Raw genomic sequence first — 15,412 nt, forward strand, 5'->3', positions numbered from 1 at the left:
CCCCTCGCCAAGTCGTGCCAGGATTGGGGCGCTGAATGGTGGCCCCAACTGACCCCCACAGCTGTGAATGTGACCTTCGTTGGGAAGAGGATCTTTACAGATGTCATGAAGTTGACGTATTGAGGTGAGGTCATCAGGGACTCCTGGACTAGGGTAGATTCTAAATCCAATGACACGTGTCCTTACAAGATGCAGAGACGGCAAAGTCACAGAGGAGGCAAAGGCCGGCATGATGCAGCCACAGCCAAGGACTCCTGGAGCTGCCAGGAGCCTGGGCGGGAAGAGCCCCCACACCCCTAGAGGGTGGCGGGTAGCCCTGCCTCATCCTGACGTGGGGTTTTTGCCTCTGCACCAAGGGAGTCACTGTCTGCTGTCTTCAGTGCCCAGGCCGTGGCCCTCTGTTGCTGGCAAGCTGTCCAGGGGTCATCCTTGAGCCTCACACACTACCCTTCAGGACATTACTGGAAAACTCAGGTCCATTTTGCAGCCAATGCTGAGGGGAGGCCCTTGTGACCACCGCCTATCCCTAAAGGCTCTGCAACATCCCAAGCTCTCCCCAGCAGGGCAGATGGTCACGAACAGCAAGGAAAGGTAGACGCTGTACAGTTGTGTTTTCCATGACTTATTTACACAGCAACAAAACCAAGGAAACGGTCCGGCCAGAAACCGCTTGTGCAAATTCCTTCTGACCACACCAGAGGCCCCCGTGTCCCACCACGCATCAGCCATGGCTGGGCTTCCTTCCCAGCCTGTCCTGGCCGTTCCCAAACACTGCCCCAGGAGGTGTCCCTCTGCGGTGGACACTTCACGGCAGTTACCCGAGTTTTCCAATCTGTCTCTGCAACCAGAATTAACCCATGAGGCTTCATGTCGACGGCCAGTTAGACTGCGCTGTGGGCTTCAAGTGAGAGGGACGCCTGAGAAACGAGTTATGTTTGCACTGTGTTTTTCCCTTACACTCTACTTTTGGTTCTTGGTTTTTTGTGAAAAAATAAATCATGTCAGTCTGATGTGTTCACATGCAGGGGAGAAGATCCCCAAAAAGCACATGAAAGCAAACAATGAAAGGTGGGTGCAATGAAAGGTGGGTGCAATGAAAGGTGGGTGCAATGAAAGGTGGGTGCCGTGTGTGTCATTTTCAGAGTTAATTTGGAAGTGAGAAAGTATCGCTGAAACAAACTAGGCAGGAAAACGGGCACTGACGGGCAGTGAATTCTCTTGCTCGGAATGCGGCTGCTGGCAGCCCGAGGACACACCCAGAGTCAACAACCTCTGTCCTCGAGGCTCTCCCAGAATCCTGGGTCACCACGGCCTTTCCATGTGCCTCACACCAGATGGACTCTCGAAGGTGCCCCCAGCCGCCCTGTGCACCCAATGACTGCCCCTCGATCTTCCCCCCTCCCCAGCCGGGACTCTGTCCTTGACCCCGTGGTGAGCTCTTTGCATGCACTGCCTGCCTTTCGGGTCTTGGTTTCCTCTCCCGTCTCTGGGTCCAGTCCCCTCTGCGTCAGCATCAGAGCACTCCTAACTCGGAATCTGACCCAGGCAAGCCCTGGAGAGCAAGGCCTGGACGGCAGCCCCAATTCCTCAGCCAGATCACGGGCCCGGGTCTGACCACGCCCGCCGCTCTAGTACTCCTGAATGGCCGGTGCTCCCCAAAAGCACAACACACAGACCCTCTGAGACACCCTCAGGTGCCGGCTTTGTGGGAAACATTCCTTGACCCCCCAAGGCAGACCTCACCTGCGTCTGTTGTTTCCAAGGAAGTTTTCAGGACTGTGGCCCCCCACACACAGCAGCCCCCCACCTAGGGCACCATAGCCTGGCCCCTGCCAGGTGGCACGGGGTGACCGCATTCCCTCCCCACTGTCTTGCAGGAAGAAAATAGGCTCAGAGAGATTAAAGCCTAGCTCAAGGTCACAGCGGGGGACAGTGCTGACCCAAGAGCCTGTGCTCCCACCCTCTAGGAACACTTTCTGTACCATGAACCCCACTGCTCACCTCACATGACCTCACTGTGCACTCCACGTGACCTCACCACTCACCCCATGTAACCCCACTGCTCACACATGACCCCATGGCACCTCTGGCCCACATCCCATAACCTTGCAGTCCACAAATACACACGTGTCCGAGTAGTGAATACAGCAACTGCTTCCTATGAATGCACACGAGCCAGTTAAAGGAGAACAGGGCCCGCCGCAGGAAGCAACAGCACAGGACCCCGAGGCACAGGGCCGTGACACTCACCTCAGCACACACGCCTGTGCAAAAATCAGAGGAACTCAACAGAAAACCCAGCCTCCCCTACCGAAGTCAGAACCAGAACCCTTGAAGGACCAGCCACGGGCCTCGCATAATCCTCCACCCTTCCTCATAGGTGAGTGCAACCCGGGAAGAGGCCTGTGTCTCTCCAGTCCTACAGAGCCTGAGGGCCCCACATCACTTACACCGCTTTTACCAAAGATCCACATGACACAGGCTGCAGTCAGCCCTGAGACCTGGGATCTGTGACCAAATGCTCTTGAGACGATGGGGCTGGCAGAACCCAGAAGCTTCCCTGCAGCGTGAGGGATAATGGTGGTCTCTCTCCCGTACCACTTTCAACAAGTGAAAGCCATTTGCCTTTGTTACTCTGGAAAATGTTTTCACTTTGTTGCATCTTGTAAACATTAGGGCAGTTGCAGAAAAGCAGATGACTTTGGTGTCTCTCCCGATGATGGAGAGACTGTAAAATTGCTTTTGCTTTCAGTCTCAGGGGAAGGGGAGGGAAGAGCAGAGTGTGATGGGCACATGGAGAAGCTGGCTGTCCCATTTATGTTTTGATTTTACTAATATAAGGAGTGATGGTTTTAGGAAAAAGGTTTTGGTTGGGTTGAAGTTACTATGATGATTAGGTCATTTTCTAGTTCTTTCTGTGGCAACATTTGGGAAGCTTAGAAAGTGATTTGCGGCCGGGTGCGGTGGCTCACGCCTGTAATCCCAGCACTTTGGGAGGCCGAGGCGGGCAGATCAGAAGGTCAGGAAATCGAGACCATGCTGGCTAACACGGTGAAACCCCGTCTCTACTAAAAATACAAAAAATTAGCTGGGCATGGTGGCAGGCGCCTGTAGTCCCAGCTACTCCGGAGGCTGAGGCAGGAGAATGGCGTGAACCTGGGAGGTGGAGCTTGCAGTGAGCCGAGATCACGCCACTGCACTCCAGCCTGGGCGACAGAGCGAGACTCTGTCTCGAAAAAAAAGAGAGTGACTTGCAAACATCAGAAATAGGTCATTAAATGTGTCCCCGTTTCCTACTGGCACCCAAAAACGCAGGCTGAGATCTGCACGGTTAGTTACTGTCAGAAGCTGTAACCCAGCGCAGTGCCCACGAGAAAGAAAGCAGTGATGCAGATGCTTCCTGATGACGATGCTGACGGTACGGGCAGGGGAAGGTGCCGGGAAGCTGGACCAGCCCAGGCCGCACACTGGCTTCGGCCACGGCTGTTGTCCTGTTCTTTGCGTGTGAACAAGGAATTAGCTTGCAGGGCTGGAGACGGACAAAGGCACATGCTCGGGGGCTGCTATCACATCCACAGCGTCGGTCCTGACAGCCGGAATGCGTCCTCCACGTGCGCCTGTCCCCTGCATGAGGCAGGCCAGTGCTCCCTCCTCCCGAGGATCCAGGGGCCTCCCAGAACCCCCGGGGACCCTCACATTCTGGTCTCCTGAATGCAAAGCCAAGAGCGTCCTCCATCTCCAAATCCCTGCTCTATCCGCACAGTTGAGTGTGTGGCACCTTGAGGGCGGTTCCTGTCCAAACTCTGTGGCTGCTGAGCTGAGCACTGATTTGGTGCCAAGTGCTGCACTAAGCGCTTTACGTCCACGGTACAAAAACCTTATGAAGGGGGTACCATCACCGTCCCCGTGCTGCAGATGAGGAAACCGAGGCAGGAAGGCTGAGGGACTTGCTGTAGGTTCCATGGCCGGCAGAAGGAGGGACAGGGATCAACCCCCAGCAGCCTGGCGGGAGCTGACGTCTCTCTAGCTCAGGAGGGTGAGCTACTCTTCCACGTCTTGGGTGTCACGGGAGCGGCCAGTTTCTACCTGGCCCGCCGGGACAGGGCATCGGGATCCCTCTCGGCCCTTCTCTTCTGCAGAAATAGGTGCTTTGGTGGCAAAGCGAAGACGTTCACTAAATACCGGTGAGTGAGGTGATGGCGAGATGGAGGCGTCGCTGCGGCTTCGAGCTGTTCTCTGTGATACATGGCTTGACAGACGCAGGCTGTGGTGGGAGGAAGGCATTTGACAGGGACACGGGTGGCACGGAAGTGGGGGCAGCTCCAGCCCTGCTCTTTCTGTCAAATCTCACCCAGACCACTGGGCAAGAAGCATCCAGGAGCAGTAACGAGAGATCTCGAGCTTTGCGGCCCCACAGGCTTGAGTTTGAACCCTCGCTCTGCCCCTCCCTGCGCCCAGGCAGCCGGAGCCGAGGGAGCCTTTAGGAGTGCCCTGTAGGACACGCAGAGCTCGGCCGGGCGCTTCTGTGTGGGGGCGCAGGACAGCCCCTCTCACCTGTCCCAGCCGCCTCTCACCTCCATTTCTACAGAGCAGCCACAGTGGCCTTTTCCCATGAGGAACATTTTTAAAAATATGAATCATCAAAACAAATAGCACACCCCATTCCACCGGGCCTCTTGCGGTCACCTCCCGTCATTCACGGCAGGGGAATGAGATGCACGCTTGCATTGAGATGAGCTTGGCACAGGCTGGGCCCTGCTACCTCCTCCTCCTGACACACCAGTCCATCGGGGGTCCCCACGGCTGCCCCCGCCTTTCACTGAGACCTCAATTCAAAGGCCAAGGCCCCTGCAAGGTGGTCACCAGCCATGCTCCACCTCACCAGCCAGGATCACTGCTTTGCAGAATTTCTGCTGCCTGAAGACTGAGGCCTTGGGATGTTTTTGTATCTGCTAGTCTAGACTGTAAAGTCCCATGAGGGCAGGCACGGGGTCTCCATCATGCTGGCCGCCAGCCCTAGAACTGCAGAGTGAGCGCATAACAAGCACGTGCAGAATTAACCCAGGAACACCAGAGCAGCTGCTCTCCGGAGAGGGATCCCCTGTCAGGATCCAGTGCAGTCTACAGGGAAGCTGCTTTGCTTTCGATGCTGCCAGCACGGCCGGGCACCTCATTCCCAGCTCTCGCTCCTACTGTCTGAGCCACAGACCCCGTGTGGGTGAGATGGAGCCTGCAGCAGCTCCCACGACACACCTGCAGGAGGCTGTCCGTGGCCAGCTCTGTGCGGGGCCCTGGGAGGAGGCCCCACCCCGACCACCACACCCACAGGAGATGAGCCTGTGCCACAAGGGCCGAAGGAAGGAGATGCGCGAGGTGCGCCAGGGCGGGAAGGGGCATCTGCTGTTTGGGGAGTCGGGAGGGGCTGGGAGTGGGGAAGACTGACAGGTGAGGTGGCTGGGAGGGCCCAGGGACAGCAGCAGCCCAGGCGCCAGGGCAGGGGGCAGAGGCTGCTTAGTGGACAGAGACCAGGCCAGGTGGCCTCTCACGCCCTTTATCCTATGGGATGGGAAGGCAAGAGGCAAGGTATAGGGTGGCAAGTGGGCATCCTTCAATTCATCTGTGGAGTCAGTGCCTAACTCGGCATCAGGCGCAAAGAGATAGTCCACGAGCCAGCCCAGGATAAGCTGTATGCGGGGCCTCCCACCACCACTGCTGCCCCAGCTGGAACTGCCAAGGGCCCCCTCACCGAGGCAGGGTGCGTTTCCTGGTGGGAATGACGGGAAATCAGGAGGCCAGGGGAGCCGTCCACCTGTGTGTTTACCTGCAGAGTCCAAGCAGTCGGCAACACTGGAGACCTCAAACTTCTGGTCAAGGATGCCGGGATAGGCGTCCAGAAAGTCCACTGACTTCAGCGGACTGCGGAAGCAAGCTCCATCTAGAACACACATTCCAGTGACTTTGGTGGAAGACAGGAACCCAAGCCATTGGGAACCTCAAGCTGGGGGCACCCCAAAGCACGGAGAGTGTCCAGAGGACCCGACGGCCACAGACCCAGGGTCTGGGTCTCAAGGACCCTCCCCACCCCAGCCTTTGCCCATGCCTTGGGGAGTTGGTCGGCACTATCTAATAACATTTCTTTCCTTCTGCAAACCTAGGATGCATTCACAGAACAGCTGAATCAGTGAGGCCAGGAGAACCCACCCCCACCCCGGTGGGGTTCCAGGGCCCCCACCAGTGTGCAGCAGAGCCTCACCCTGGACCCGGTGTGCCAGGAGGCCCAGCAAATAGTTGCTTGTCTGCTGCAGCAGGATGTTGTTGTCACCTTCATATGTGCAGTTGGGATCGTTGTCATCTCTAAGGACACCCAACCGGTTCACTGCAACAAAGCCACAATAGTACCATCATTTAAGACGCATATTTGAGAAGCAGCCTGTCACTATGTGAGAATTTAAAAAGCCCTAAGAGGCTGGGCGCGGTGGCTCACACCTGTAATGGCAGCACTTTGGGGGCCGAGGCGGGTAGATCACTTGAAGCCAGGTGTTCAAGACCAGCCTGGCCAACATGGTGAAACCCACCTCTACTGAAAATACAAAAATAGCTGGGTGTGGTGGTGTGTGCCTGTAATCTCAGCTACTCAGGAGGCTGAGGCAGGAGAATCGCTTGAGCCTGGGAGGCGGAGGTTGCAGTGAGCCGAGATTGCACAACTGCACTCTAGCCTGGGTGACAGAGCAAGACCCTGTCTCAACCAAAAAAAAAAAAAAAAAAAAAAAAAAAAGCCATGAGTTTTGAGACCAGCCTGGGCAACATAGTGAGACTCCATCTCTACAAAAAATGAAAAAAAAAAAAAAATTAGCTGGGCATGGTGGCACGCACTTTTAGTCCCAGCTACCCAGGAGGCTGAGGTGGGAGGATTGCTTAAGAGCCCAGGCATTTGAGGCTGAAGTAAGCCATGGTCATGCCACTGTACTCCAGCCTCGGGGACAGGGTGAGACTCTGTCCAGAAAAAAAAAAAAAGCCCTGAACTCAGCTTGACCAGACACAAAGAACTGCCACCTATGCTTCATATCCCAGCTCCAGCTCCTCCTCACTGCTGTCAGCAAGCCCTGCAGAGCCTCCCCTGGCATGGGGTCGCTGACAGGAGGGAGCCACCTCAGCAAGCTGATGCCCCCAGGGCTGCCCTTCTTCCGTCCATAACTGAATGAACTCTTCTTTTATTTAACACAGGAAGTTTCAAGACAACTTTTTTTGTCTTTCCTATCAGTCAGCTGGATGCCTTCGCATATGTTGTAAGGCTTGCTTTGCAGACCCTCAAGCACTTGAGCCTGCCTACTCTGATGGAAAGTGTTCTCTGAATGTGAGGCTGGGATGGGCCCAGCAGGAAGGGAGTGGAGCTGACTTCTCACACTTACATACTGTGACTGATGGATCCTGAGAGCATGAAAGGAGTCCTATTGCAGCCATGCTGCCAACAAGCTTGTGATTAGCCTTGTGATCACCTAGAACACCTGATCATTTTCTCCTGACTTGCTGTCAAATCATGCCACGAGCTTCCTGCCACATAACAGGTTGGCCACTGAACAAGACCTGGGAGAGGCCTCAGCAGAAACATTTGCAATTGATTTTCTAAACCTAGATGGAGCCTCAGTCGTATTGGTCTCAATCCCAGCATATGTATATGTATATGTATATGTATATGTATATGTATATGTATATGTATATGATTAATCTTGATTCTGTTGTCTTTGTTGTCTGCAGTACTGCAAGATTCAATTTCCTTATTCAACTATTTGTAGAATCCCGATGAGTTACCAAGACAAATAAAAACTACTAAGGGCATTGCGCAGGGGACAAAGCATGCAAATGAGTAACTTACGTACAGCCATGGCTACCCACAGGTCAGTAAGTGACAAAGACAGAGTGTGGTGGGAGTGAGGGGCCACGTTGCTGCCAGCCCATGCTGGAACAGGTGCGAGTTAGAACTGCAGTGGTGGGAGGATGGTCACTGCAAGTGTGTGTGTAGTTCTAGATAGAGCATCGCGAAAAGTCTCACAAACTTGGCAAGGGCCAAGTGCTCCTGGAGGGCAAGAGAGTTTTGCTGATGCTGTGGCTGTTTTGAGTGTGTACCTGGCCTTCTTTGAGCAATGAGTTTTTGCCAGTTAATTATTTAAGATTAGCACATGGGAAGTTTTGCAGGTAAGCTGTAAATAATGCTGATGATAATTCTAATAATAGCAGCATTAGCAAACGAAAAAGTCAGTGGGCACGCACTACATGCCAGATACCATGCTTACACTTCACACGTGTTAATTCACTTAATTCTGGTAAGAACCTATGTTGTGGGTACACTATTATCACCCCCACTTTAAAAATAAGAAAACTGAGCACAGTGACACCAAGCAACCTGCCCACAGTTACCAGGCTGTTAGATGGAGCCAGGACTCAATCCCAGGCAAGCCAGTGGCCTCCGCTCTTACTCACATAACAGCTGCCTCAGTCATCGTCAATGCCGATATAACTAACTCTTTATCTAAGTGTAGGAATTTTCTATCCAAACAAAACATGGTGCTAGTTTACTACCAAGCTGTTAACCAAATAGTTAAAATTCAAATGAGCAGATCAGCTGCTCTCTGCCTATATTTTGGCCAAGAAGCATCAGGCAGCTGAAAGCAGTGGGATCTATCTAGGGCAGGGGTTGGCAAACTTGTTCTGCAATGGACCAGAGAGTAAATATTTTCAGCTCTGCAAGCCACATGGTCTTTGTCACAGCTGCGATGACTCAACTCTGCCCTTGCAGTGTGAAAACAGCTGCAGGAAATGTGCAAATGAACGGGGGTGGCTGGCTGTGTTCCAATAAAACTTTATTTGCAAAAACAGGTGGCAGGCTGGATTTGGTCCTCAGGCCACAGTCTGCCGACCCCTGGTCTAGAGTCAAACAGCAGGGCTAAGGACAGGAAACCACCATGCGCTTCTCCAAAACCTACTGGCCAGATAGCCGTGTCCTCCACACGCCTCCCGGCATTCCTGAATTCCTTGCTGGGTGGTCCACGAGGCCAGGGGCTTGCCGGCCGATGCCAGAGCGTGGATCTCACGTCCAAGCTCTGCCTTTGGGTGAGGGAATCCAACAAGAACAGGTGAAAAGAGACTTTTGACACCAAAACGTCAGAAGTCAGCAATAACATCAAACCACCATATCACCTCTAGTCTAATACAAGACATCCTGAAAATGACAGAAGAGGAAACCTAATTGTAATTAGAAACAAAAAAGGGTCTTTATCGAAGTCTGGGTACACTGTGGTATGCTCATACCACTTCACAACAATGAAAACACAGCTCTACACAGCAAATAGCTCTCAGGGCCCTAACATGGGTCCCAGAAGCAAACTGCAGAAGAATGTGCATCATGGCCCACTTTATATAAAGTTCACAAATGTCAAAGTGAATGACACGCCATGGAAGCTTGCAATTGTTTGCAGCGAAACCATGGAGAAAGGCCAGGGAACCAGACCCAGCACCACAGACAGTGCTTGCTCCCAGGACAGGGAAGGGCCGGGACCAATCTGTTCCCAGAAGGCTGCAAACGCCTCGGTAACTGACGGTCTGCACTGTGTGGGGGCTCACTGTGCCCCTCTCTCAGGCCTAACATGTTTTATCGAGACTCCTTTGCTGTCCACGGCCACACTACCCTGAATGAGCCTGATCTCGGAAGCTAAGCAGGGTTGGGCCTGGTTAGTACTCGGACGGGAGACCGCCTGGGAATACCAGGTGCTGCAGGCTTTAAGAAAAAAAAGAAGAAGAAGACTCCTTTGCTTCTGCTTGATATCTAATGATGAAAACTTCAGAGGTTGGGCCAGGCACAGTGGCTCATGCCTGTAATCCCAGCACTTTGAGAGGCTGAGGCGGGCAGATCACTTGAGCTCAGGAGTTTGAGAACAGCCTGGGCACAACATGGCGACACCCTGTCTCTACTGAAAAATACAAAAAATTAGCCAGGTGTGGTGGCGGGCACCTGTAGTCCCACCTACTCTGGGAGGCTGAGGCAGAGAATTGCTTGAACCCAGGAGGCAGAAATTGCAGTGGGCCAAGATCGCACCACTGCACTCCAGCCTGGGCAACAGAGTGAGGCTCTGTCTCAAAAACAAACAAACAAACAAAAAAACTTAAGAGACTGATTCAGGGTAAAAGAAGAATTTTTACTTTTAAAAAAGAAATAAAGACATTAAAAAGGAAAAACAATTAAGAGGAAGACACACACACACACACACACACACACACACACACACGTTAAGTCCAATGACCCATTTTATGAGTGTTTTCAGCTTCACATAAGGGGCTGAGTTGAGGCCCTCCTCTGCCTGGGTTAAACCACTGAGTTTCAGAAAAGAATGAGCCCGGTCACCCTTTATAACATTATTCACAGGAGAACAATGCGAGTGTCAGCTGGCAAAAGCTCCACTGACTCATGCTCCCGGGAAAACACAGGCTTAACCCCTTCAGCGGTCAGAAGCGCTCCCTCCTCAGGCCTCCCAGGCCTGGGGTTTGCTCTGCCATCAATCCTGCAGGTCATCCCTTCGCCATCATCTGCCGTGAATGCGGACACCAATAATATTTCAAGATATGCTAATTAGATACAGGCTTTTTCTGATGTTGTACGTAACCGTACAATCTGTGGCGTTCCTCCTCTGCTTTCAAACACGGTTATTTCTTTTGATTCACATTTCACTCTTGCTCAGGAGGCAGCAGGAGGGACAACGGAAAATCAGTTCATAACCATCTACAAAGAAATGCGTTCCCAACGTCTCCTTAGCCGAGGCTGATCTCGGGATTTGCACGCTCGTTTCTGGCACAAATCCTCTGACTGTCAACTCAAATCCAGTCAGTGGGATTCAGACCTTTGTGCAGCTGTTTACAAAAGGCTCAGAACCATGAAATCCACTGAGGGGCGGGTAATGTGGATTTTGCAAAACCGTCATGTTCTCAAAAGGAGACCAACAGCTGAACTCACAGACTGGAACCAGGAGTCGTGTCAGCACATCCTTGAGAGGCAGGAGTGTGGAGGCGTGCCCGGCCCATTCAATCGCAGCAGAGGCCAAGAGCTCCGAGTGGGTGGGAACGACTGGAGGAATGCTCTGTCCTCGCAAATCAAAGGACTGATTTTGCTTTGAAATGAAGGCTGAATCTGTGCTGCTGCAACTGTGTGAATTTAAACGATGCTGCTGAGGAAGCAGACGCCACCTCACCTGTCTGGCGCTGCGGTCTCCCGATGCAAGTCCTCGCTGGAGCTCCACCAGGTCCAGGAAGAGCGACTTGGAGAAGTGGTCTAAGGCGTAGATAGCTGCCAGATATGGAAGCAAGCGCCATTGCTAGAACAGACAAGACACCTGCGTGAACACATCACGGTTCCCATGAAGGGCAGCCCATCCCAGGGACCATGAAAGCCAGTGCAGGAAGAGGCCGTCAGGGCCATGCACCCACTAGCGCTGAAGGTCTCCACGTGTCTTCCCGGCACATCAGAAAGCCTTCAACCTGACACGCTCTCAACTCAGCCAGTTCGGCTTTCACCCATGGCCCTTGACGGACAACCTCAAATGCAATTCCCTAAACGGCCGCTATTCACAGCTGTCCCATCAAAGTCACTTCAGAACAAAGTGCCAGCCTATCTGTGAACTAAGAAGGCAGCACTGCTAGGGGCCAACTCCCCGGCACACGGACTGACTGGTTGATAGCATGTGCCTCATGAGCCCGTGAGGATGAGGCCGTCACCCTGGGACGGATGGGAAAGCTGAGGCCCACACAGAGCTGGCAGCCCCTCGAAAGGCTGAGTGCATGTCTTTTTCACTTTGTCTGAAACAGGATAGGGTCCACCTATTGTTGGATGGGTGGGAGGATGGATGCATGGATGGATGAGTGGATGGTGGGTGGTGGGTAGGTGGATGTGTGGGTGGGTGGATGGATGAATCCGTAGGTGGGTAGATGGACGGGTGGGTGGATGCGTGCACGGGTGGGTGGATGCATGGACAGGTGGGTGGATGCATGGACGGGTAGGTGGGTGGCTGGGTGGCTGGGTACATGGCAGGACAAGCCTGAGAGGATCCTGAGGAAACCGCCCTCACCACCATGGTCTAACGTGTCAAGAGTGCTGGGCAGACATGGTGCCAGCTGCCTCCATGCCCTAACTTTGTGAATCCTCATACTGATCCTAGGAAGAAGTTTTATCAACAGTTCTAATTTACAAATGATAAAACGAGAGCACAGAAAGGCTAAGGACCTTGCCTGAGGGCACACAGACAGCTGGGGGTGGACCTTGGTGGTAAGGCCAAGTATGGTGGCCCCAGTGCGCTCTCTTGACTGGCGAGCTGCCCTTGGCACCCAGAGTGCTGTGACCACACACAGGAGGGGATGGGTGCCACACAGGCGTGAATGGGAACACTCACTCAACAGGCTCATAGCCCTGGTCAAAGGATGTGGAAAGAAACAACCGCAACTCTGTTACAATTTCCTGGAAGTTTCACCCAAATCTACCTTTGTTCATGCATAGCTTGGCCCCGGACCTGTGCCTGAGTTAGCCTGTGCACTTTAACTGGATTTCCTATTTGATCCTCAGTTCCCCCATCCATAAAATGGGAGTAATCCCAACCCTCTTAGCTGTGAAGACCAAACCCAGAGCACAGGGCACTTTCGCTGTGACAATTCATCCCCCTTCCATGTAACAACGTCCGTGCTTTTCATCCCCCTTCCATGTAACAACGTCCATGCTTTTCATCCCCCTTCCATGTAACAATGTCCGTGCTTTTCATCCCCCTTCCATGTAACAATGTCCGTGCTTTTCATCCCCTTTCCATGTAACAACGTATGCTGCTGCCTGGGCTGCATCTGTGCATGTCAACAGCTGCCCCATCTCTGAGGACGTGTAGGGCCCACGCTCTGTGCCCACGCCACTGTTCTAAATGCCATCACAGTGAACAGGGCTGCACGCTCAGCTGCTGCTTCTTCCAGATCACCTGCCAGGAATCATTTCTTAGGTATGGGATGAAAGTGTCAAAGAGTGTGCACAGGGCATGCAAGGCCATTGCCTGCCAAGCTGTGGCGGCCTCACCTGAACGTACGGCCGTGCACACACCCACCTCCCAGAGCTGCCCCATACTGGCTTCTTTCTGGCTGGGCGCAGTGACTCACGCCCATAATCCCAGCACTTTGGGAGGCCGAGACAGGTGGATCACTGGAGGTCAGGAGTTTGAGACCGGCCTGGCCAACACGGCGGAACCCTGTCTCTACTAACAATACAAAAATTAGCCGGGCATGGTGGTGCATGCCCATAATCCCAGCTACTTGGGGAGGCTGAGACATGAGAATCACTTGACCCTGGGAGGTGGAGGTTGTAGTGAGCCAAGATCATGCCCACTGCACTCCAGCCTTGGTGACAGAGCAAGGCTCCGTCTGGAAAAAAAAAAAAAAAAAAAAAGACTTGCTTCTTTCCATCTTCCTTTTTTGGCTACTTCGTATCTACTCTTTCTAAATTAAAAACCATTTGCTGGAAGCCTTGTGGCCTGAGATGCCGCCCTCCCGCTAACTAATCATCCTGTTAATTGCCTTAAGAGCTTTGATCAACTCCCAGTAACCGAACTGCAACTATGTAAAAGAAGTGAATTTTCACATAAAATAGACAGACAGTGAAAGGATGCTTGAAAACCCTGTACCTGCATTGGATACTCAAGCACTGGTATTTCCTCCTCCTCTGTGGGTCCAAACTGACGCCGAGTGGCTGAGAAGCGAAGAGCGATGGCCACGGCCAGCTTTAGGTTAAGGACGGCCAGGCTCACGATGGACACCCGGCCCGAGGACAGGCTCCCCAGGGACGCTCCAAAGCGCTGCCTGACGTCCTGTGGGAGGGATGCAGATGCTAAGCGCAAGCCCGGCTGCGCAGCCACCTTGGGCAGAGCGGCCCAGAGGCGAAGGTGCCCTCATTTGTTCATCCAAAGTAGACCTGTGCCCCCCTGCCCAGGCCCCATCCCCAGGGTGCCCCAGGAACAGGACAGTGCAGCAGGTGGGTACAGGTGTCACTGATGAACCATGGATGGAATGGGGGTGCCGGGGAGGGGACACCCAGCTGCCTGGGGAAGGTACAGTCCTAGCAGAGGGAATGGTACGGTGGGTAAAGGTGCTCCCGCTTTGGGGACTTGCAAACCGTCTGCCTGGAGATTCCAAGGCCCACCTTTAACCTTGGCAAGAATCAGAAGTGACCTGTACTGCCAGAGGGCAGGGGCGGAGTCCATTACAGGCAGCCATTCCAGGGGGTTTCACAGACACCTCTTGTTCCTTGTGTGCCTGTGAACAGGCAGTTCCTTTACGTGCGTCTAGCTGGAATCTTCCGTCCACTATCTCCTCGCACACATCACCGGCGTCAGCAGAGGCTGTTGCTAAGGCCTGTCCAGGCTGCTGTGGGCACATCTAATCTACAGCCCTTGCCTTGTGATCTGACCGTCCCTCCTGCCCTGCCCCTTGCTGCCCCTATCGGGCTGCTCCTCTGACCATCTAGGTCCTTCTTCCAAGGCAGCATGGTAATTGTGTGTCTGAGCGTATTAATCACACTCTCACATAGGAATCACAGTCTCGTTGTGTTTAAAAACATATTTAAGCTGGGTGTGGTGGCTCACGCCTGTAATCCCAATGCTTTGGGAGGCTGAGGTGGGCAGATCACCTGAGGTCAGGAGTTCAAGACCAGCCTGGCCAACATGGTGAAACCCCGTCTCTACCAAAAATACGCAAATTAGTCAGGCGTGGTGGTGGGTGCCTGTAGTCCCAGCTACTCAGGAGGCTGACGCAGGAGAATCGCTTGAACCCAGGAGGCAGAGGAGAGGGTGCAGTGAGCTGAGATCGTGCTGCTGCACTGCAGCCTGGGTGACAGAGCAACATTCCGTCTCAAAAAATATATATAAATATATATTTAAAGTGATTTTCCTTTAAGAGTATAAAATATGATTCCACTGTCTTCATGCATTCACTGTCATGTTTAAGAAATCTGAAGTTCAAGTGTTTTTTATTCCACTGGAGTCAGATCTGGAAGATTCTAGAATTTTCTCTTAGAAATTCCTCAATTTCTCTACCGTGTGCCTGGATACGTGCATAGGTGCTTCCTTACTTTTCCTCTTTGGTCCTCCAAGAGTCCCTTCAACCAAAAGCCTTCTTCCCCTCTCATTTAGAGACATTTCTCTCCTTTATTTCTCTAAACTTCATTTCTTTCTTTCTTTTTTGAGACAGGGTCTCGCTCTGTTGCCCACGCTGGAGTGCAGTGGTGCAATCATAACTCACTGCAGCCTGACCTCCTGGGCTCCAGCGATCCTACCACATCAGCCTCTCAAATAGCGGACTACAGGCATGCGCTACCATGCCCAGCTAATTTTTGCATTTTTAGTAG

The 15,412-nt window shown here is 53.0% G+C and overlaps 1 protein-coding gene and 1 pseudogene across 2 annotated transcripts in view; one reads left to right on the forward strand and one right to left on the reverse strand.

Moving 5' to 3' along the window:
* ACOX3 (acyl-CoA oxidase 3, pristanoyl) overlaps window positions 1–15,412 on the reverse strand; it is a 54,188-nt gene that overhangs the window by 14,612 nt on the left and 24,164 nt on the right. The window contains exons 9-13 of one of the 2 annotated variants that reach the window (XM_030801198.1): window positions 13,695–13,877; window positions 11,238–11,360; window positions 8,982–9,102; window positions 6,254–6,376; window positions 5,822–5,935 (exon numbers count right to left, since the gene is read on the reverse strand). In XM_030801198.1, coding sequence (XP_030657058.1) covers window positions 5,822–5,935; window positions 6,254–6,376; window positions 8,982–9,102; window positions 11,238–11,360; window positions 13,695–13,877 — 664 coding nt within the window. Of the gene's footprint in view, window positions 1–4,994; window positions 5,936–6,253; window positions 6,377–8,981; window positions 9,103–11,237; window positions 11,361–13,694; window positions 13,878–15,412 lie in introns of those variants that run through there. The other variant, XM_030801197.1, reaches the window with a different exon arrangement.
* On the forward strand, window positions 9,666–9,774 carry LOC115831947 (annotated as a pseudogene).

This window comes from Nomascus leucogenys, chromosome 20 (genome assembly GCF_006542625.1).
Source record: "Nomascus leucogenys isolate Asia chromosome 20, Asia_NLE_v1, whole genome shotgun sequence".
Taxonomy (NCBI): domain Eukaryota; kingdom Metazoa; phylum Chordata; class Mammalia; order Primates; family Hylobatidae; genus Nomascus; species Nomascus leucogenys.